Source organism: Mytilus californianus, unplaced genomic scaffold (genome assembly GCF_021869535.1).
Source record: "Mytilus californianus isolate M0D057914Y unplaced genomic scaffold, xbMytCali1.0.p SCAF_3, whole genome shotgun sequence".
NCBI classification, from domain to species: Eukaryota; Metazoa; Mollusca; class Bivalvia; order Mytilida; family Mytilidae; genus Mytilus; species Mytilus californianus.
In genome coordinates, this window is record NW_026262679.1 from 98,608,226 (window position 1) to 98,630,488 (window position 22,263).

Below are 22,263 nucleotides of genomic sequence, written 5' to 3' on the forward strand. Positions count from 1 at the left end.
TAAGGGTTGGGTGCTCACGAACATGTGCTGTATCACAAATATCCCAGGTTAGGGGGTTGAGCGTTCACAAACTTCTGTTGTTGCACCATTATCTCAGGTTAGAAGGTTGAGCGCTCACACACTTGTGCTATTACACGAATATCCTAGGTAACGCGGTTAAGCACACACACACATGTTTTGTTGTTACACCAATGTCCCTGGTTAGTGGATTAAGCGCTAGCAAATTTGTTGTTGCACCAATTTCTCAGATAAGGGGTTGAGCCTTCACACACCTGTTGTGCTGTTACACGAATATATAAGGTTAAGGTGTTGAGCGATCACAAACTTGTGATGTTGTTACACAAATGTCGAGGTTGGGGGTTGAGCGCTCAAAAACCTGTGATGTTACAATAATATTCCAGGTTAGGGGTTAAGAGTTCACAAACTTGTTGTGTTGTTGTTACATCAATGTCCCTGGTTAGGGGTTGAGCGCTCACAAACTTGTTGCTACATCAATGTCCCAGGTTAGGGTTTAGCGATCACAAACTTGATGTGCAGTTACGCAAATTTCCCAGGTTAGGGTGTTGAGCCCTCACAAACTTGTGCTGTTGTCACACCAATTTCCCAGGTTGAGGGCGGAGCGCTCAAAACCATGTGTGTTTTAACACCAATGTTCCAGGTTAGGGTGTTGAGAGCTCACAATCAACTTGTTGTGCTGTAACACCGATGTTTTATTGTATATTGCTTACTTGAAGCCATCAGTAGCTATAACAATTCATTACTAGCAAAATAGATGCCGATGGATAGTTCTCTCATTTATATATATGATAATTTCTAATATATGTCATCATTTTTTATATAAACATTTGTGAATGCATTTTATATTTAACTATTATGTTTAATATGTGTACTAATAATAGATCTTTGTTGTTTTCGATCACTTGGTATTTACGCAAATGTAACAATGGTAGGCCGTATTCCCTTGTTTATTCCATGTCTTAACTGTAATAATTATAAAGCTTTTTGGGACGAGGCATGTTGTCACTTGTTAAAAACAAGAAAAACAAATATTGCTGTTACATGCTTGTGATGTTTTTAGTTTGCGTATTTTTTTTTACTCTGTGTTATTTAAGATCAATCCTATTGCTTGGATTTTAACTGATCAATTCCTTCTGATGATGAAATCATTTTTATGTTTTATTTGGTATACAATCAATTAATTTTGAATTAATTTCAAAACTTTTCCTTCAGACGAAAATACTTAAAATAAAATTTTATACCGTTTCTTCTATTTAAAGCCGCGAAGAGATTGTATTGGTGAAATAGCTATAACCTCTCCAGTGTTGAATAAGTACATTATTTTAATTTATTTTAGCAAGTTTTTGTTTCGAGTTTGGTTTTTATAACTTCAGGTGAGGCCACGTTTGGTGGGGTAGATTTTAGTGCCACATTCTTCATAAACTCTGGAGTAGACGATGACTATGCAGGGTTTATCTTCAGTTACCAGGACAGTTCTAGTTTCTACGTTGTCATGTGGAAAAAGTCCCAGCAAACCTACTGGCATGCTACTCCTTTCAGAGCCGTAGCACAGCCGGGAATTCAGTTAAAAGTTGTTAAATCTCTGACGGGACCTGGAGAAGACCTCCGAAATGCTTTGTGGCATACTGGTGACACGGAAAATCAGGTAAACTACGAATACATCACATAAACCAGTCTGATATGAAGCTGCAAGAAAATAACAGAAATGGTATCACGCTCTTTGCACATCAAAGAACCCCTGCAACAACTCTGAGGGGTCTGTAGGTGGCTTGTTGAAAGGCAAAATTCTGTTCCTATCAAACATTCTCTCATTTTTCAGTGGCAGTCCAAATTTCCCGACCTTCATCCCGGTCGAACTACCTATCCGCTCTTTGCACATCAAAGAACCCCTGCAACAACTCTGAGGGGTCTGTAGGTGGCTTGTTGCAAGGCAAAATTCTGTTCCTATCAAACATTCTCTCATTTTTCAGTGGCAGTCCAAATTTCCCGACCTTCATCCCTGTCGAACTACCTATCAGAACCTACCAATTGTGTTCATTATTATTTTGTTCTCGTCCTGAATATGCATGAAATATTAGACACTGGATGGTAAGTAAATTGCAATCAATCAATCAATGAACCAAGTGTCATTCATGTTTGTTGCTTTAATAGAGAACGAAAAGTGATACTTTTATCCATTATAAGGTAAGTGTGGTTGCGATTGTCATGGTAGTTTCAGAGAATATGGTAAAAATGCGATGTGATAAAAAAAATCTATGAAATGTGATTTCCCTGTCCATGGAACCCTAATGGCATAATTAAAACCTCGTGTGCCCGTGACTCCGTTTATATAAAACGAGAACTCTTTGTTGATGGTCTCCCAATCATTAAAAAATTTGTTCTTTCAGTTCCAGAGAAAAAATTGACAAAATCAAGAATGGTCTCTCACAAAGATTAACGCCTGATCGGAAAGATAAATTTATTACTTTACGAAAGCCTGATCAAGCTCATCCATGTAGTTTCAGATGTAAAAAATCCAGAGGATTCAGCGGGGACCTTTATTGATTCGTCGCCACCATGCCTGCTGCCCAATGAATCGCATGAAACTAGAGATTTTAGTAATTCTCAATTTGATTAAAATACAGATTATGTGTCCACGCTTTGATTACAAGGATACTACTTTCTGTTAATTTGTTTTATTGGCCTTTCGGGATCCTCTGGTTTTTTTGTAAGGATTCACACCATCAAAACTTTGAAAGTAGAAATTTCCTTGGCTTGACAGAAAGTAGGTGTTTGACAAAATCAGAAAAGTGTTCACAAACTAAATATGAAGTCATTCTCAGGGGCGGATACAGGATTTTGTTAAAGGGGGCGTAATTCAAGAAAACGGAATAAATTCGGACGATTTTAGGCTCTAAAATCTTATAAATCGTGAGAAACACGATATATTTTTTCAATTTTTTGGGGCGACCAAAAAGGGGGGCATACGCCCTGTACGCCCTATCCTGGAAACGCCACTGACTCTGTTACGTAGTACTCGAGAAAGGTGTTTCGATATATGTTCAAGTCAATTTAGCATATTGAAAATTCAAAAGTATCGGCAAACAAGAAATATATACTAGGTGCTGACAGATATGAAAAATACTCATACGTTACAACTCATAGTTGCTGGCAAGCAGCTTACCAACTATGAAGTAATTATATCCAGTAGTACCCGAGAAAAGTGTGACGGAAATGTGTGTTATATGAACGGACAAGGTAAGCGCAATACAGCCTTACTCTTAGAGAGGGAGAAATTATGTATTATCACTTTTTCTGAAAACTAGTTCAGAACCATTGATGATATTTTTGCGTTAAATAATCAGTAGTTCTCTAATTATACCGCCGAAATTGAAACAAAGGCAATTACTTTAAATAAATTTAAAATATACAACATTAATTGTCCTTTTACAAATTTGGATATTTTAGTTTCACTCTAGAAACTCAATACTGAAATTCACAAGAGAGACGATTTGCGTTTGTTATTGTTAATTTTCCTGTCTTGGACGGTGATGGATTACGTTACCACAAATAACTTAAAACATTTACTTATTCATTCATATATACAACTTTTTGATTTGGACGAACGGCGGTACCAGAGGAACTTAATACAAAAGGGATCTCGCATCCTCATTTTTGCAGTGATGTTCGGTAATGTCGGGGACTTTTATAGCTTACTATGTGGTAATTGTTTTGCTCATAATTGAAGGCCTTCGAAGAACTTCTATGTCATTTGGTCTCCATCATTCATTAACGAGCAAGCATACAAGTCCCTAGTAAGACCATCACTAGAGTATGCTTGCTCTGTTTGGGATCCATACTTACAACAAGACATAGATAGCATTAAAAAAGTTCAAAGGAAGGCTGCCCGTTTTGTAACCAACAAATACAAAAACACCTCAAGCGTTGGTAACATGTTACAACACCTTGAATGGCGCAGCCTCTCGGACAGAAGAAAAGATTCACGATTGGTAATGATATATAAAATAGAACACGAAATGGTTGCAATACCAAAAAAAACAATAAATTAATTCCACAAAAAAGACAAACAAGACATTCAAATTCGAACAGCTTCCAAATTCCATCCTGAAAAACACAGTACAGAAAAGAATCGTTTCCCCTAGAACAATAACCGACTGGAACAAACTACCCGAGAACATCATAAATTGCACATCAGTAGATTCTTTTAAATCTTTAATTTCAAAGCATCAATATTTAACTCAACTACTTGCATCAAACTAATTGTACATTTGTAATTTTTCATCTATTTTTTAATTTGTATGTATATTAATCTATGTCTTGTTGTAAGTTATCCTCCTATGACATAATCACAATTTGTTGAAGGCGGTCACTATATGGTAGAAGTAGAAGTGGAAGTCTCTGGTGGAGAGTTGTCTCATTGTCAATCAATACATCTTATTTTTATATCAGGAATAGAACCCGTAAATTTAGATACGATTTATCTAACCACATCGATCTTTGAATTAAATTATTCTGAAGATAATCAATAAAATTCCGTAGTAAGATCTTTGAATATTGTCTTCAGCGGTACTAACTTTGAATTTGCTTTTACAAAACGAAATCATAACTTTATATGTATGGCTATACAGTTATGAACAATTGCGGTCCTACATCCTATCGATACATATATTTTTGCATTACACAAGTTTACAAGATTTCTCGGACTGCTCATGACGTCTTTACACTTAATACATGTGCTGATTGATATTTTAGTTTTGGAAAACATTATTTATTAATTAGGAGTGTAGTTTGAAGTGAGGCGACAGTTTTTGCCCCGTGTTGAAGGTCTTACTGTGACTTTTAGATGAACAACATAATAAAAGCGCTGTTCCTTTGCTTATGTGTTTTTTTTAGCTGTGCTCGTAATGATTTTGTCGCATGGATGGATATCCCATATCCTTTCTTTTCTGTTCAACCAGTTTTCAGTAACTGCGAGTACTCTTAGATTTGTACCATGTATTTTTTTGTCTTTTTTGTAAGGGCTTTTTGTGCTTATAGTGTCGATCTGACAAGTCTTAGTCTTCTTGAACTGAATTTTATCATTTGTTCTTATGTTGACCTGTTACACAACTAACCTAGTTTAGGAAAGGTTAAGCACTCACATACAGGTATAACCCCACCACATTTACATGCGACTGTCACGAGTCAGGAGCCTGTAATTCAGTGGTTGTCGTTGGTTGCTGGCTAACATATTTGTGTTTACTGGTATTTTGCTGTTATTGCATAAATCAAGCATAATATTTTCTTTTTTGTACTTTTATATTGCGTCATGCAATGGTCTTGTATAGCTTACTATACGGAAAGGGTTTTGCTCGTTATTGAAGGCCACACAGTGTCCTTCAGTAGTTTACTACCTCGTTCGTTTGTTCTTGATGGATAGGGGTCTCATTGGCAATCGTACCACGTTTTCAGAAGTTTACTGTAGAGTTGGTCGAGTATTAAAGCTGCTCCACTGAGGAAAGACCGGTATTTAAGTAGTGATCACTACGAGAATTCGATTAGAATTGATCAATGAATACATTTAAAACACACTCGAGAACTGTTGATATTTGTCAACGTCTAATAGTCACAATGGGGTGCAAATTCTAAATCACATGGCCAATAACATATTGGGATCTAACAAGGGATCATACCATGTTTATTTGTGTCGTTGGTTAGCTGTCTCATTGATAGTTTCCCCATAATACTTTTATTTACATAAAAAGTATGAAAGTAGACATTACAAACCATACATTATGCGAGGGGAAGGGGGTCGTTCAACAAATAAATTTATTGGAAGATCCTGTCTGTGATGGTATTTTCATTATTTATATGTCATTAATTCATCCATCCGTTACGAAGTAGTCATGACTTGAACACCAATTGACAGCCTGGTCCCTATGAACCCCTCCAAACTATGGGGGAGGTGACAAGCAGTAGCATGAAGTAGCTCAACACATTCATTATTCAACCTAGATATAAATTAATGATAACGAACATTACTCACAATACGGAATAATCTCAAGTTAAATAAACAGCAAAGACTTCAATGATGAATATACTTTAGTAAAAATTCTACACTAAAATTCAAATCTTAAAAAAACTGGTATACATACATGTGTTTATAAAATAGGTTAATAAAAATTTAAACTTTACAGTGTAATGTTAAAATCTTTCAAAATATTTCAGCAAGAACAATATCAATTCGATAAAAAACCAAATTCATTTTTTCAAGTCTCAAAATCTGTTTTTTTTCTGTAATGGTATGTGAAATTAATATTAATCGATCAAATTACATTTTCCAATTAAACAAGTTCCAGAATTACGTGTGAAGAGTTGACAGTCGAATGTATTTTATTCCTTTATACACAATACCAAGTTAATCATCATCAAAAGTGTCCAGGTAATTACTCATTAGCACAAGGATTTCTTTCCTTCGTCAAAATGCGAACTAACAAAAATACAAAAGACAACAAAGTTCATGTACAGTGGCAGTGTTTGTCTGACCACTTACAGCCACAACTCTTTCTTGTTGACTTGATAGACGTTATTGGTGCCCTATCCCGACCCATGGGACAGTATGCTACGGTATGGGCGTGGTCACCCGTCGCCTGACATTGAGGACAAATATAATTCCTCAAAATTGGACATTCCACATTACCATGCAAATCCTTCAGAGAATGGGAATAAAAGAATGCCGCTCTTTCTCCATTCCGCCTGCAGAATCCACATCCATTTTGCTTTCGACCGCCACCAATGCCTCGAACGGTATTGCCATTTGTTTTCCACTTTCCCCTTTTCTGTAGTGCGACACCCTGCATGCCATTGACCATGTAGTCCAATTCACCGTTACTATAATGTTCGAGATTGTTGTCTTTTGTTGTCGGTCTTCCTGTCACGTTTTCTTCTTCAAGTGGCCACATCGCCACAATCCTCTCCTCTTCAACAGGTAACACTGGCACAGGTACAAACTGGATAATACGAATTTCTCGGATTACAACAGGTTCTGGATTTTCCGGCGGTAAAACTGTGCCAGTTGGATTAAACGGCTTAAGTCCTGGACATATCACATCTTCTTTCCTATTATTTCTCAAAAAATCACTTAGTTTAAAATAATCCTGATTCAAGCTATACATATTTGCAGTTTCACAAAATCACATGCGCTCACTTCATCAGCATCTACGCATATGGTATAAAACGTTATCGAAGGATAATTTAGCTTTATACAAGGAATTTTGATTGACAGCTCGCTGACCTTTGATGATTGATTCTATTTTTGGGACATCACTGAGGTGTCGACAGATCAAAGAATTCGCATTGTGGGAACGTTTTAATTTGATTTGATCTCTCTTCATGTCGGTTTTTGAATAAAACATTTTTTAGAAAGAAATATTAATACGCCAGTAAATTGTCAACTCGCATTTATGATTTTTGCTTCGATGAAATAGAATAAAGGAGTAAAGAATCGGAAATGTATATGTGTGTATATTAATTTATCACTAGGAATTGTTTCAATTCAAAATCTTTGTCGTTTATAATTATTGAAACTTGCGCAATATCGCTAGCAGAAAGTAAAAAATCGAATAAAAAGCATGATATTGCTCGTACCGAATTTTGGAGCAAATTTGGCACGGCCTTATTATAACACTTTACTTTTTTGTTGTAGGATTTTTGCAAGGCGTCCATGGGGGATTCATTTTAATTTTTATTCCATATGATTTTGTAATATAATTGATTACAGATTATTAATGTTTGCAGATGAAATTTGTGTATATTGATGTATTGTTTGCCTTCAACCCTCGGGGGTATAAATATGCAATTCTTAATAAATTAATCAACAGTTAGTCGAACTGTAAACAATGGGCTGCTGTTTCTTGAACGTATGAATATCCACATCTCCTTTTATTCATATAAAGATAAAGATATATTGATTGATTGGTGTTTACGCCATTTTCAGCACTATTGGAAATTTCGTGAAGGCAAGTTTTTATTGGTGGAGGAAGCTGGAGTGCCCGGAGAGAACCTCCGACGTCGGCAGGAAAACTGACAATCATGTAAAAATTAAGATAAAGGCAAAATGATAGTTTATATATACGAGGTTTAGAAAACCATTGGATTTTCATGAGGGGATAGAAAAAAAAACAAGGATTCAAAATCTGGTGAAAAAGTCAAATAGGTATGGAGATGCTGTTATTATGTTGGTAAAAAAAATATAAGTAATTTAACAATATTTTCCTTCATGAATGTTCATGAAAATTACAGTGCAGATATATTACAATTAATACGCGTTATTTGTTATTTTGTAATAGCAATTGTCAACTAGATAATAAGAAAATGAAAGGTTACGGTGGTGTTGTTTATTATCAAAGATCATATATGATTTGTGTTATTTGTCCTTCTTTCAATCCGATTATGTCTTTGTCCGTGTTTTTATTGTCATCCTTTTTCTGGTCTTCTCATTACAAGTCATGTAATATTACAATAGAAAAGCACATATGAAACGACGAAACATTCTGTCACGTTTATTTTTCATACGCGCTTGCGTCTCCATCAGTATCATTCGAACTAAACACCTGGCCTATATTTTATTCAAATTCTAGATAACTTTATTTTTCCTTTTCCATTTTAGTGGAAGACAAATTAAAATCCATTGTTTTTTTTTCGTTCCAGAGTTATAGGATTATTAATGTTTTGAAAAAATAGTCAAATTTTCGCGTGTCGCGCACCATCTCTTGTATGCTTTGGGCGATTTTCTTCAAACTTGACCAAAATGATAAGAATGTTGGTCAAGAGAAACTGTTTTTTTGTCACTTTCTGAAATGATCATATCCAAAGGTGTTTTATTTTAAAGGACAAAGATATAACAATTTCAGGTCATCCACAATCATTGCCTTCCACAATGAGCAAAACACATACCGTAGTATAGTTATCTATAAAAAGGCCCTGAAACAATTCGAAAGAGAAAACTAAATTTTACTAAAAATCCTGTCCAGTTTAACTTGACCTCCCAAGGATTGAGAAAGAGAGGTGTCCGAGAGACTGAAGGATCTATACGTATAGATTACTAGTATCGAATATTTTGCATATTGATATCGTAAGATATCAGCCGCTCGACATGTGTTCATCGAGGTTGATATTTTACTACATATATAAGAAGAAAGTCGAGTTGGGTTGTTGCAAGGGAAATTCCTGTTCCTATCCAACTGTTCAAGCGGCTAGTTAATTACATGTCCTTCGTTTCGGTCGACCCACAGTCAATTAAACCTCTAATGAAATTTTGTACATTTTAAGATCCTAACTTGAGACAGATATTTGAGGCTTACAAAAAGATAAAACTTGGGAGTGTTTGTCCTGCATTAGAGACAGATCTATGATAAGCAAATGAAAATCAATTATTCTAAAGTCACGTGTTGGAGCAGAACTTAAAACGTGACGCAACAGGGGAAACATTGTATTCTCAAACTGTATCACGATTTCTGAAAAAAATCATTAATTGCGCGTGAAACTGCAGAAAAGGGGCATACATAGATAGAATATTTAGAATAATATTCTTATTCCAAGTAAGGGCCCGAGGTGCATTAACATTTTACCTGACAATAACATCAATAATTCGAGATTAAAACAAATATATTAGCGAGTAATTATTTTTATTTTTACGGGGTGCATCGAAGGGATGTGGGATTCTAGATTTTATTCCTTGTCAATCTGGAGTCGATTTTTTTTTTCTTGAAAGATGCCGTGAAACTTTTATTAGGACACGAGAGCTTTAAGGAGTTTTAAAATCAATTTTCCCTTGTAGGTACGATTATTATGGCAGGATCCAATGAATGTTGGATGGAAGGATAAGACAGCATATAGGATGGAACTGATTCACAGACCTAACCATGGACTGATCAGGTTAGATGTGTTAAGATTCATTTTCCTTAAGTTAGGTAAAGTTTGGAAATTTCTTTGACTGAAGATATTTAAGTGTCTTTTAGATTCACATAAACGATGAATTCGATAATTAAGCTCCAGTATAAGAATAAAAATAGATAGCAAGCACTAACGGACCAGTTCGTCGACCAACTACAGCTACATAAGAAAACATCTGTCCTCGCTAACATGATTTTATTATAGATAGTGGTGTTTTCTTTATGCCGCCATAATAAATATCTGAACAGGCAACAAACTGAGTTTCACCGAAGAATGCTGATTTAACTCATCGTGTATAATATTGATTCTGTCAAACTAATCTAGGAACACTCATTTTACTTAGAAATTATTTCCAACATCATGTTCCGGCAGCCAACTTTGCTTTATGATTTTGAATCGATAGAAGATGTTTTTCCTTGTTAGTTTTGTTCATACGTATTGTTGTTTTCTGTAACTATTTGAGTTTAAGCGGGGACTATTATATATACTACATTTGTGTATTATGTCCCAGGTTTAAGATATACATGAAGTTACATAATTCGTTATTTTCTTTTGATTTAGAGTTCAGTTTTTTGAAGGAACAGACCTTATAGCAGATTCTGGTAATGTCATTGATACAACTTTACTTGGTGGAAAACTAGGTGTTTTCTGTTTTTCACAAGAAAAAGTCATATTTTCAAACCTGTTATACAGATGCAATGGTAATTACCGGTATTGTTATTTGATTGGTTAAGCCTAAACTCTGTTCACCCTGCATGAACCTCCCAATAGACTATTCAGGAAAAAGTGAAAATGAGAGAATGTTTCTCATAGTTTCACATATGGCCTATACTATTATATAATCAATAGATATCACTTAACCTCTACACCAAAAAAAGTCTTAAATAAACCTTTTTCTGTTCAAAATTAATACTTTACTGTAGAGCAAAATCAAATCTGAAATAAAAATAGAGGCCTTATTAAAAGAATAAAAATTTTAAACCAGACAGTTTATCTCTAAATTGTGGGTAAGTGGCCATAACCTTGTGTTATGTTAAAATATATATAGGAAAGAAATGTCAGAGACAAGTGCCTGTGGGTTTCCAATACAAAAACATGGAAATTTACCCTTTTATATTTAAGGGGTGAACATCCCCAATTGTAATTATAAAAGTAAGCTTTGCTCACGTTATATATACAAGTTTTTATTTCCTGGATGCGTCGCTCACGGCGAAAGCAGTTCTAGTAACCGCCCGATTCCGTATGAAGTCATCCGCCATTTCGTCCATCTGTCCGAAAGACCAGGGGTTGAAAACTTTTGTCGAAGTTTTCTTGGCTTCTATGATAAGGAATAATTCTATATTTTGTCTGCAGCTTGATAATGATGCGCTTTAGCGTGCAAGCAAATGTTTAGAATTGCCGTACAGCTTCATCATGTTGAACGATATTTTTTAAAAACACTGGTTTTACACGGATAGTTTTAGTCAAACTTTTCTTGGCTTCTATGGTTGTGAATAATTTTGTTTTTTTATCTTTTTAGTATGAAAAACAATTTTCTTTATATCTGCCGTGCAGCTTCATTCCGTTTGACGATAGTTTGAAATTATACAACCAGGGCCGTAAATTAGAACTTGTATAATAGGAGGCATTAGAATATGCGGAGGTCTTGGGAACTTACAGATCCCCAGATGATATGAAGTTTTTATGTTTTATCTTGCTTGTTTGTCTCACCCTGGAGATATTTTGACTTGGTTTCAGAAAAAAAACCTGTCAAACGTCATAATTGAAACTACGCTCTACATCACTAATAATCTCATTTATTTTACCAAATTCACATTTTAATATATGGCTTTTAAAGTTTAGTGAAGATATTTTGAACATTGTTAGTTTATGACCATTATGTGTTAAATTCATAATTTCGTTCTTAGTTTAAACAAATTTTATTGTACAAAACAAATGTATAAGACACAAGTTTTTCAACTTAGTTCCGTCTTCTCCATAATATACATGAATATACATTATATTTATATTGCACATTACATAAAATTGTAATTTTCTAATAAGCATGAAGGCATGAAAAATAATTAAATAAATATCAATAATTATTATTATAATATTTATAAACAAGAAAATAATAGAAGCGCCTCAATGGATATCCAACGTTTTAATTTTGAATAATCAAACACACCCAAGGTTTATACCAACCGATCGGTCCAAATGGAAAACACCTACTGATATGCGTGTGTTTTTCAAGGGCATTCTATTTACCTGTATAATTTGTAAATAGTAACGTGCAATATATATTTCATTCTTATTAACTTGCTCCTAATTTCTCGTATCAGGAGAAATGATTTACCTAATGTTCGAACTTGGATATGAATCTTATGCCTCGTTCACACGTACATTTAAATCGAATTCGCTAATCGCGTTCACACACACTTCTTTTTTAATTCGCATTGATTCGAATTGGCTAAATCGCATTATCCAACTCGCATTAGAAATGCGTTTTTGTTAATACGAATTAAAAGTTAACGTCGTTAGGACAGTAAAGAGAATTTGACGCGCATTGCAATTCGAATTAGAATTTACGTTTGGACGTTAAACGTTTCGAATGCGAATTAAACTAATTCGAATTAGTTAATGCGAATCGAATTCGAATTACGTGTGAACGCAGCATTAACAAGGTCACATTATTCAGATTCAAGTTCTATGGACAGCGTTCTTACCCATATAAAATTTTTGGATGTATTTGGAACTCAATGAACTGCGTCTGAATATCTAAAAGGTGATATTTTTAGAGATAATATCTAATAAAACATTATGAAAAGGATCTATAAATGTATAGAATGAATGTAAAAAAACATTGATGAAAGTATATTGTATGCACCTCTCGAAATTCCAGCCACAGAATTACTCGGATTCGTTTTCAAGTTCAGCCAAAAATCAATTATAGTCTCGGTATGTAAATTGACAAATGCGTTGAAAAACAAAATAAGCGTAATGTCATGCTATAATATCGCAATTTATCATATGTTTTCATACATCACTCAAACTTTAAAATGATTTTGAAAGATTGCAAAAATGATCTGGTGACCCCTGATATTTTCATATCATTAAACCGAAAATGTTCGCAGCTATAAAATATAAATTAAAACAAATAATGTTGACGGAATTATGAGAAATCACAATTTTAATCGAATAAAATGCATTTTTTCCATCACTTTTTACCTCTAAATTTGTAGGTAGAACTCTGTTAGAGACATAATAAATACCTCTGGTTCTTTTTATCTCTAGAATCTATATGTCGTCTCGTGTGGTTATTGCCGGGGGATTTATCAAAAACTATGGTAAAATTTACGAAATACCGCAAACCTAGCTAAAAAGATATGAAATATCTATAACATGTACCATTTGTTCAATATTCAAATGCAGTTCAACAATATTTAAATGCATGCCAAATTTCGTAAAAATCCGATATATCATCCAATGATGTGTACTTCGCCTTAATAAGTATCTGACTTGTCGATAATGGTTTGGTTTTGAACTTCATATCATTTATATCATGAACCTGTTCAAACTGTTTCAACAGCCAATCTTATGTATTCGTTTGTGATCTCTATCGAGTTTCTGCAAGAGTTGATAGAACTGTTGGTCCTGGTTCAATAGCATGCATCAACTTAAATTCAACGGCATCTTGGCATTTATCTTTCATAACAGGTTCCCTAATATTTCTACGCTTACTCGACGAATTGATGACCTGGTAATCGTGATTGTACCTAGAACTGCCACCAGAATTTTGAAATCTATACGACTGAGTTGATAACTGTGGACAAGGACAAGATTTAGGCAGTACAATCGAAAGGGTACAAAAATGATTTAAACTGTACACGTATACCTAACAATAAAATTATTTTCATTTACCTGTGTTTAAAGTAATTGCAAATGGATGATATTTTTGTTCAAGCATATTGTTGTTCTTAAATTGTTTAACATTTCACAGCGGTATAACATGTTACTTTAATTATTCTTCCCTTAGTTTATTTATTTTGTATTTACATTGTATCATAGATCAAATTTATTTGTTCAGTGTATGTTAACTGGTGTTAATAAGTCTTTTGATTGAGTTAAGCCATTTCAATTGATATTTTATAGTGTGTCTTTCTATGTTGTGATGTTACACTATTGTTTCAGATAAGGGTGAAGGTTTGGTACCATTTTAACGTTTAAACCTGCTGCAATTGTTTGCACCTGTCCTAAGTCAGGAATCTGATGCTCAGTAGTTGTCGTTTGTTGATGTGGTTCATACATGTTTTTCGTTTCTCGTTTTTATTTAGATTAGACCGTTGGTTTTCCCGTTTGAATGGTTTTACACCAGTAATTTTGGGGGCCCTTTATAGCTTGCTGTTCGGTGTGAGCCAAGGCTCCGTGTTGAAGACCGTACTTTGACCTATAATGGTTTACTTTTATAAATTTTGACTTGGATGGAGAGTTGTCTCGTTGGCACTCATACCACATCTTCTTATATCTATCTACTTCGCATTTGAAAAGTATTGAAAAAAAAGTCCAGCTTTCATTCTGCGTTAGGTTTTGTTATACTGAATTCGAAATGCCATGTGATAAGTTTTTTTGTGGATTGTGAAGACGAATGCAAAGACAATTTTTTGGAAGCATGATGAATAAAATTTGTGAATGGGTTTTGACATGCATGTTAAAGAGGTCACGGGGCACGATAGATGTTCTACGGTGTCATGACAGGCATACGATGTCAAGATAAGAACTCTCAAATAATTTATCATTTTTATTTTTGATTATTATTTTTTTTTGGTCGGCTTGCAAACTGCCTACATGCCTCCACATAATTTACGGCCCTGACAACACTCATTGTACAAGGAACATTTTCGTAGTTCTTTTTTTGGCTTCTATTGAAAAGAATACTTTTGTATTTGGTATGGAACGTCAGTACACATGCTACTTCAATTAATTGCATGTAGCGACACAGGTCCGGACCCAGAATTGGTCTTGTTTTTTTCTTTAGTATGATTTTAAGGGTTCCCATAAGATAACATGTTCATAAAGTTAATTCTCAAGTGGGTATAGGGAGCGGTGGTATCAATTTCCGAGCTCTGCTAACAGTACTTCTAGTTCTTTTTTTTTAATTACAGACTTTGTACCAGAGGGACTATTGGATGAAGACTACAGTTTTAATGGAACAGAAATACACAGCAAAACACGAAGATAAATTAAGATGCAAAAAAAAAATTGGGCTCACCGATATCGTCAGGCTTGCAACCAGTTACCTTTTGCAGCTAATGAAGACATATATTCTTTCTCAGGTTCCATGAAAATTGAAAATATCTGAAATATCATTAAGTTCTTTTTGTTCAAAATTGCTATGATCATAAAGCTTAAGAATATAAAAGTTTTAGTTGTGTAAAATGTGGCAGTTAAGATTAAAAAATATCATTTTATTTCCCTATCTTTGATTCTTTAACTATGCATTTTGATATAAAAGTGCATTGAAGATTTGTTTGAAGTTTGATGTTCATTCTTTTGTTGCACAACACGGGTGTTTAGATTTGATGTTTATTGTTCTGATGCACTCTGCGAGTATAAAAATTGATGTACACTTGTTACAACTGTCGCTTATACCTTTGATATCCATTCAGACTTAAATAAATGTTAGTACCTATATAGACAATATTTATATATTAAAACATGCCTTTTTTATATCCGCCCTATTATTATCCCGAGATCTTTATATCTATCAGAGGGCTTTAGCCCGAGGACACTATCAATCGATGGATGATGATGATGATAATAGGGTAGATATAGAAAAGGGCATGTATTAATCTATTTTACATCACTTATTTGTGTGTATCAACGAGTATAAATTCCTTGTGAAATAACTTTTTAAACAAGAGAAAAATGTCAAAAGATTTGTGAAAACTTGTTTAAAAATTTTGTCGCAGCATTTCTGTCAATGTAAGTTTTCAGTACTCTATTTCCTTTGGTATAATGATCAAATTCAACAAAAAACATCAAGGAATGTTCCTGCTCCACCATTACGCAAAATAACATTGACGCCACGGATCAAACTGCTCTAACTCTGCTGGATGTGTACTGATTGATACTTTTGTCTGGGATAGCATGATTTATTTATTAGTTGTTATTGACTTTAACTAGCTTTCAATAACTGCCAGTACTCTTAGATGTTATTTTGTGTCTTTGTCATTATGTTAGTTTTTTGTGCTTTGTGCCAATTTGATGAGTCAACCCATTATTAACTGATATTTGTTCTTATGTTGTGCTGCCACACCACTGTTGAAAGTTGGGAGGAGGTTGAACGCTCACAGTTATGTTTAACCCCACCACATTCTATATGTGCCTGTCCCTAGTCAGGAGCCTGTAACTCAGTGGTCGTTAGTTACTGACGGTCATATTTGTGACCTATAGTTGCGTTAATCCGCGTCATTTGGGCTTTGTTAGATAATTATCTCGCATTGAGCTTAACTCGGTGTGGTGTTAGTGTCTTCAACACTTACACGAAACTCTACTACGTCCCCATTGATAACTGTTTAAATCGGGTTTTGATTACATGCTGCAGTCGATTGTCAAGTGAAGGAAAATACATATTTTCATTTTAAGACTCTCAAAACATAGATCTGTAATGTTTATCAGTGTAAACTCTTTTCAGTGTAACGTCAACTTTCTGTTCAGAACATCGGGGCACTATAGAACCATAATAGAACTACCAACAGGAGATGCATAATTGTGTATGCTTGCTTTGTTTTTATCTTGTAATTATTTGTGTTTCTTATAAATTATTTGTCGCACACCAATTAATTGCAACAAAACTTAAGGATGTGTACACCACTGAGGAGCCAACAATTTCTAGAATTAAACTTTTTTTCTTAACCTGATTTTTGGGTTTATAAGACTGTAAGAAAGTAATTGATGAAAAAAAAATCATATTGTGGTGCACTCCTTTTTTTGCTACAGCCATTTGAAAGTGCCCATTTTTAATGATTTTCCTACTCTTCATCAATTTTTACCAATTTTTGGGCTATTATCATGAAAAAAATCACAGTTTTACAATTAAACTTTTTATCATACTTTCACTACAGATGAAGTGAACCAATCTGATATATTTGCCTTAAAAAACTAAAGGTTGGTGTTGATATAAGAAAGTTTTAAAATAATTTCTTACTTTTTCTTGTGAATTTGACCAAGCTGTCAAATTTGTAATTTTGGGATTTTTCTTTTTTTCTAGAACAAAATTTATGTTATTTAAACTTCTTTATTATAAATGATTGAACAAATACTTATCTAAGAATTTTGAAAACAAAAAATTGATTTGGGTTGTACATATTTTTGGTAAAATCATTTCTTTGTACCCCTCACCCATTTTCTCAATACTTTGGCTGATGACACTGACCGGATTGGTTATAAAATTTGAAAATTTTATTCCTCAAAATCTACTAATTGTAAGTACACAATTTTTCACACGGAGTTTAGTTTAATTATGATATTTTTAAATTCATTAATATTTTCCACTTGTATCACATGTTTTAGAAATAATCCCCGAACGAGATTTCAACGAGACTGAAACATCAGAAAAATACATCCTTAAATAAAAAAAAAAAAATAGAATTCACAATGCAACAAATAACGTTTGAGTTTTGGCGATATCCCTGAAAGTAACGAAATAGCTCAAATGGTAAGAAAACTAGATCCTTGTCAATGTGAAAAGAAAAGAAGACACCAAAGGGGCAATAGAAATCATTAGTCTGACAAACACAGACAACACCATGACCAAAACGACAAAAGTCGAAAAGACAAACTATAATAATGAAACATACAAAAACCTAACGACCCTACCATAACCTGGGGTGAACTTATGTGCTCCAGAAGAGTCAAAACTCCTGTTATCAAATATCAAAGCTGCATAAATGTGTTAATTCCAGATCTTTGATTGTTTATGTTTAGATTATGCCCAACTTTTATGGACTTGGGACGATTTAGGGCTAGATATATTACATAGACACGTGACTGACTGTTGCCCTTTAAATGCTTTTTACAGAGGATGACCGTGAGGGCATTCCGGTGTTATGTTGCCGAGGACATTTCTACCCAAGTGACTTGCGTTTTTGACTGATAACCGAACGTATTTCGTATAATTACGCGGATATTATCGAGTGCAAAATAACATTCCTTATCGCTTGTTATATATTAATTTCATCAATAAATATTCATGAAAATAATTTTTAAGAACATAGATAAATGATATGAAAATGTTTTGTCGTGAGAAATATATATACCAATAACACAAATCAAGAATACCGAAAATTTGTGTTAACGCATGCGGAAGAATATCTCAAGAACGTTTTGTAACAAACGCGGGAAAATATGAATTCCTACTCGAATCCAATATATTAGAAAAACGAATTATTACAGAAAAGTGTCTACCATGCACTTGCACTGCACTATCATTAGGACAGTAGAATAGAATATATAACTGTTATACAAATATTAATATAATATATAACAACAAACCAGGGTATACTGATAACAAATGATTATATCACTACAATATAATAGTTATAACGGTGAGGTTGAATTCTTTGTCATTTATTCATCATCCACACATGAACTTGTCTCAGAAAAACATATATCTATGTGCTTACCTAACTTTCAGGTATAGAGATGTGATTTTTTTTCTGAGACAAGTGCTTGTGACCATCCACCAGAACTTGCGGTCATCCGATGTTCAGTACTTCAGTACTTTGATTGATTATTGTTTCTTTAGGGCGTCGTCTCACATTTCCTTTTGTTAATATAAACATTACATCCTCGTATATCACAAAGAAACAACACTTATATTTAATTCTAGTATGATGCCTTCGTCTATTTGGTGGTCCTAAGATGGCATTTGAAGCATATGGAAATATGAAACTCTTATCATGTCATGTTTTCGTAACGTAATTGCATCAATAGATCGCATTTAACTTGTAGCAATATTGTGAATTCACTCGATAAAACCTGAACGCTACTCGAAAAACACGACATATAAAAAATAATTTAAACTCAAAATGTTCTTATTCATCCAATCACACATATTTCTGTAAAGTGTATGTCAATGTAAGGATATGTAGATTGTATGAACGCATTTTCTTTAATTTTTGCATTTGTATGTGTATTGGAAAGGCTTTACGGTATGGGTTTTCTCATTGTACCAGAAACAATGTCTGTTTATTTACATTTGTAATCATATTCACGTAAAAAACCTGGTCACACCAGAAAAAAAATCCAATCAATTCAATCGAAAAAAAAACCACGATATCAATCGGACAGTTTACCTACCCTGACTACGGTTATATAGATTTGCAGAATTAATTATTTAGAGGTAATATTGAAGTCTATGAAAATTAATTCATATATAGTCAGTGTGCCATTAAACTTGTATAAATTATGAATTAGACATCGATCCATGTAGATAGTGATTACGATATTTATAATACCCACTAACCCAGGGGGCGCGTAATTCCATAAAAGTGTAGACGATTTTTTTTTGGACGGGTTGATGCTAACAAATGATATATTTTCCAATCAAAGGGAAGGCGTAAACAATTTCTCGTATAAAATTTTGTTAAACTAATTTTGTATCCGAAATTATGCGAACATGACGGTCGACAGGCAATCAAACAAGTTGAATCTTGCTAAATGTTCAACATTTGAATAGTATAATGACATTGAGATACTTTATTTTCATAATTTAGTATCATTACTAGAACTGAAACATAAAACTTTCAGTTTTTGTTAAAAAATGGTAAGGCATATCCCTAAAAAATAGTATTCAATCAGATACATATCTTTGCGACTGTTCGTCGAATTAAATACTTGATCACTGTTGGATGAATATAAGTACTTCCATCATCAAATTCATTCCAACTTTGTACATTTTGCCATGATTTATAGAATAACTTTCGCCATCTCGACATTGCTTTAAAATGTATATTAGAAGGAAGAGTATATTTTGGGAACAACTCGATCACTCCTGATCCGGTTTCCAGGAAAAATACATGTGACATACCGGCTCCGTGCATTCCAATAAGAATGTTAGTTTTTGAAATTAAAATAAGTTGTTCTTTCAAATTTAATTGTTCCATTTGCCTTCCATAGATATTATGATTTGGAAAAAAACGTCTAGCGTTTTCTAGAAGTTCGAATTCATTTCTAATTTTTCTTTTGATTTTTCCACTTGGGTTTCGTGGATGAGCAACATAGTCGTGTCTCCATATAAAAAGGATATTCAGTTGGTTACAGTTTTTAGTCACAGTTTCAGTTATTCCATGTTTTATTAGAAAGAAGTTTCTGAATGATTCCACCATTGGCAAACTTTTTGATTTATGGTCGTTCAATGGGCTACTACTTCCCGCCATACCTAAAATGAAGTTACGGTATAATGTTGGTTGTCTGATAAAAGATGCTCTGGTAACTTTTCCAAATAGTGTCGACCACGTTAAATCTAGATCAGAATACGGATGACCATCAAGAAACAGTACATTAATTTGGCAATTAATCAGCTTCCGAAAGACATACGCGACCAAAAATGTATTGTACCATTCCGTCATTGCGTGGTATAAGTTGGCATATTCGATTCGGTGGACGGCGATCGTCAAAGTATTTTCGGTTTCGTTAAACATCAACATCCCATCCTGTGCTACAATAACATGCATCCACAGACGAGTCATTTTAGTAAGAAACAGAGAGTATTCATTTGACAATAGTTTGAAATTCTCGAAATCACAGTTAATCGTAAAATAACCGGGTTGTGGCTGAAGCTCTTCTTCGTCTGCTTCTTGGCCAATGACTTTGGTTAAATCTTCTCCTCCTTTTTTACTTTTAGCTTTAGTAGGATTTATCACAACATTTTGCAGCATGACGAAAGCATAAGCATATATCTGAATATTTGCACATTTCTGTAAAACGACAGACGGTGAATAAGTAATGTCCGTTGAAACGCTCGCATTTGGACAAACTTGAAATGCAGGTTTGTTCAATCCGTAAACTCCTTTATTTGTCTGTGGGTTCAGGTTACTGACTGTCCATGTCAACCAGATAATGTTTACCATCACAGATATGAAACATAATATGCCAATCCATAATCTGTATCTTCGCATGTTCTTTCATTCTGAGGAAATAACTGAAATCAATGGTTGGAAAAAATAGTATATAGTACATACGAAATTAACATTTAAAAAAATTTGAAGATACTGAAGAAAGAATACATACGCAGTGAGGAAATGCTAATAAAACGACAGATTAAAAATTCATAAAAATAGATGATCATCCAGTCAGATTGTATCTGTGGTATTGTTTGTTCCAAAAAAGTTCATAATTCATATAAGCGTGTTTACTGGGCACGGAATTTATTAGTACTATAACCTTACTATATAATTTCCCAAAATAGTCCTATGTCTTGTCGGTACTTATATTCTGGCATTGCACATGGTCATGCCTTTCTCAAAGTCTTATGACGTCTTAACATAAATCCACTGGATCAATGATATTTAGTATGCAGTTGTGTTAGAATGTGGACGTTTCGTTTCCATGGATTATGGTTCACTGACCTTGAAAATTTTGCATAGATTAGGACAGTTTAAAGGTGACCACTTGTAATAGATATGCAGTTGTGTTAGCTTTGGCTCATCTGATTATTTGAATGTTGTTAAAGTATTCCCATTCATATTTAACATTTGCATTATGCTTTCAAAATAGAATAAAGGCGAGAGATATCTCTGTGTCAGCAGTTTATCTTATATTGTTGTATGTTTGTTGTAACAACTTGAGAGAATACACGTACATGTTCTATCTAGAAAAATCATTCCCGTTAAAAAAAAAACGAGAAAAATGCATGGCTCCTCGAGCTTTTTCCACGTTTTCGTAGCAATTACAAATAACTCATATTTTCCATCAATATATTATATTGTATCATTTTGCAATTAAAAGTTTCAATTTTTAAAACTCCCAACGGGTTTTGGTAATTTCCGATAAACTAACATAGGTGAGAAGAAAATATGATAATGAACTGTGGCATAAACATATCTATCACTCATAAAAGAAGATCGGAATATGTAGAGTTCATAAAAATAACGTAACTTTTTTGTATTTATTTTTGCAATCTTGATTAAAAAAAAAGAAAACAAACAGAAATGAATGAATAAATAAATTGATAAATCATATATTAAGATAAGAAATGACAACATACCTGATGTTGGACAATTTGTACCTCAAGGACACTGAAGTATCATCTAGTTCATATGCATTATTAAT

At 33.8% G+C, this 22,263-nt stretch overlaps 2 protein-coding genes across 2 annotated transcripts in view; one reads left to right on the forward strand and one right to left on the reverse strand.

Annotated features, from left to right (window-relative positions):
* The window catches only part of LOC127735513 (cartilage oligomeric matrix protein-like), a 45,862-nt gene extending 30,464 nt beyond the window's left edge, over positions 1-15,398 (forward strand). Inside the window, exons 21-24 of the mRNA XM_052245694.1 lie at positions 1,392-1,663; positions 9,836-9,933; positions 10,513-10,652; positions 15,093-15,398. Of these exons, the coding sequence (XP_052101654.1) occupies positions 1,392-1,663; positions 9,836-9,933; positions 10,513-10,652; positions 15,093-15,169 (587 nt within the window). The 3' untranslated portion in view covers positions 15,170-15,398. The remainder of the gene's footprint in view (positions 1-1,391; positions 1,664-9,835; positions 9,934-10,512; positions 10,653-15,092) is intronic.
* Positions 15,399-19,674: 4,276 nt separating this feature from the next.
* On the reverse strand, positions 19,675-22,263 carry LOC127735517 (uncharacterized). Its single transcript, XM_052245700.1, has 2 exons — positions 22,199-22,263; positions 19,675-21,133 (listed from the first exon to the last, which is right to left on the reverse strand). Exon 2 carries the CDS (start codon positions 21,108-21,110, stop codon positions 19,788-19,790), a length of 1,323 nt encoding a protein of 440 aa, XP_052101660.1. The 5' UTR covers positions 21,111-21,133; positions 22,199-22,263; the 3' UTR covers positions 19,675-19,787.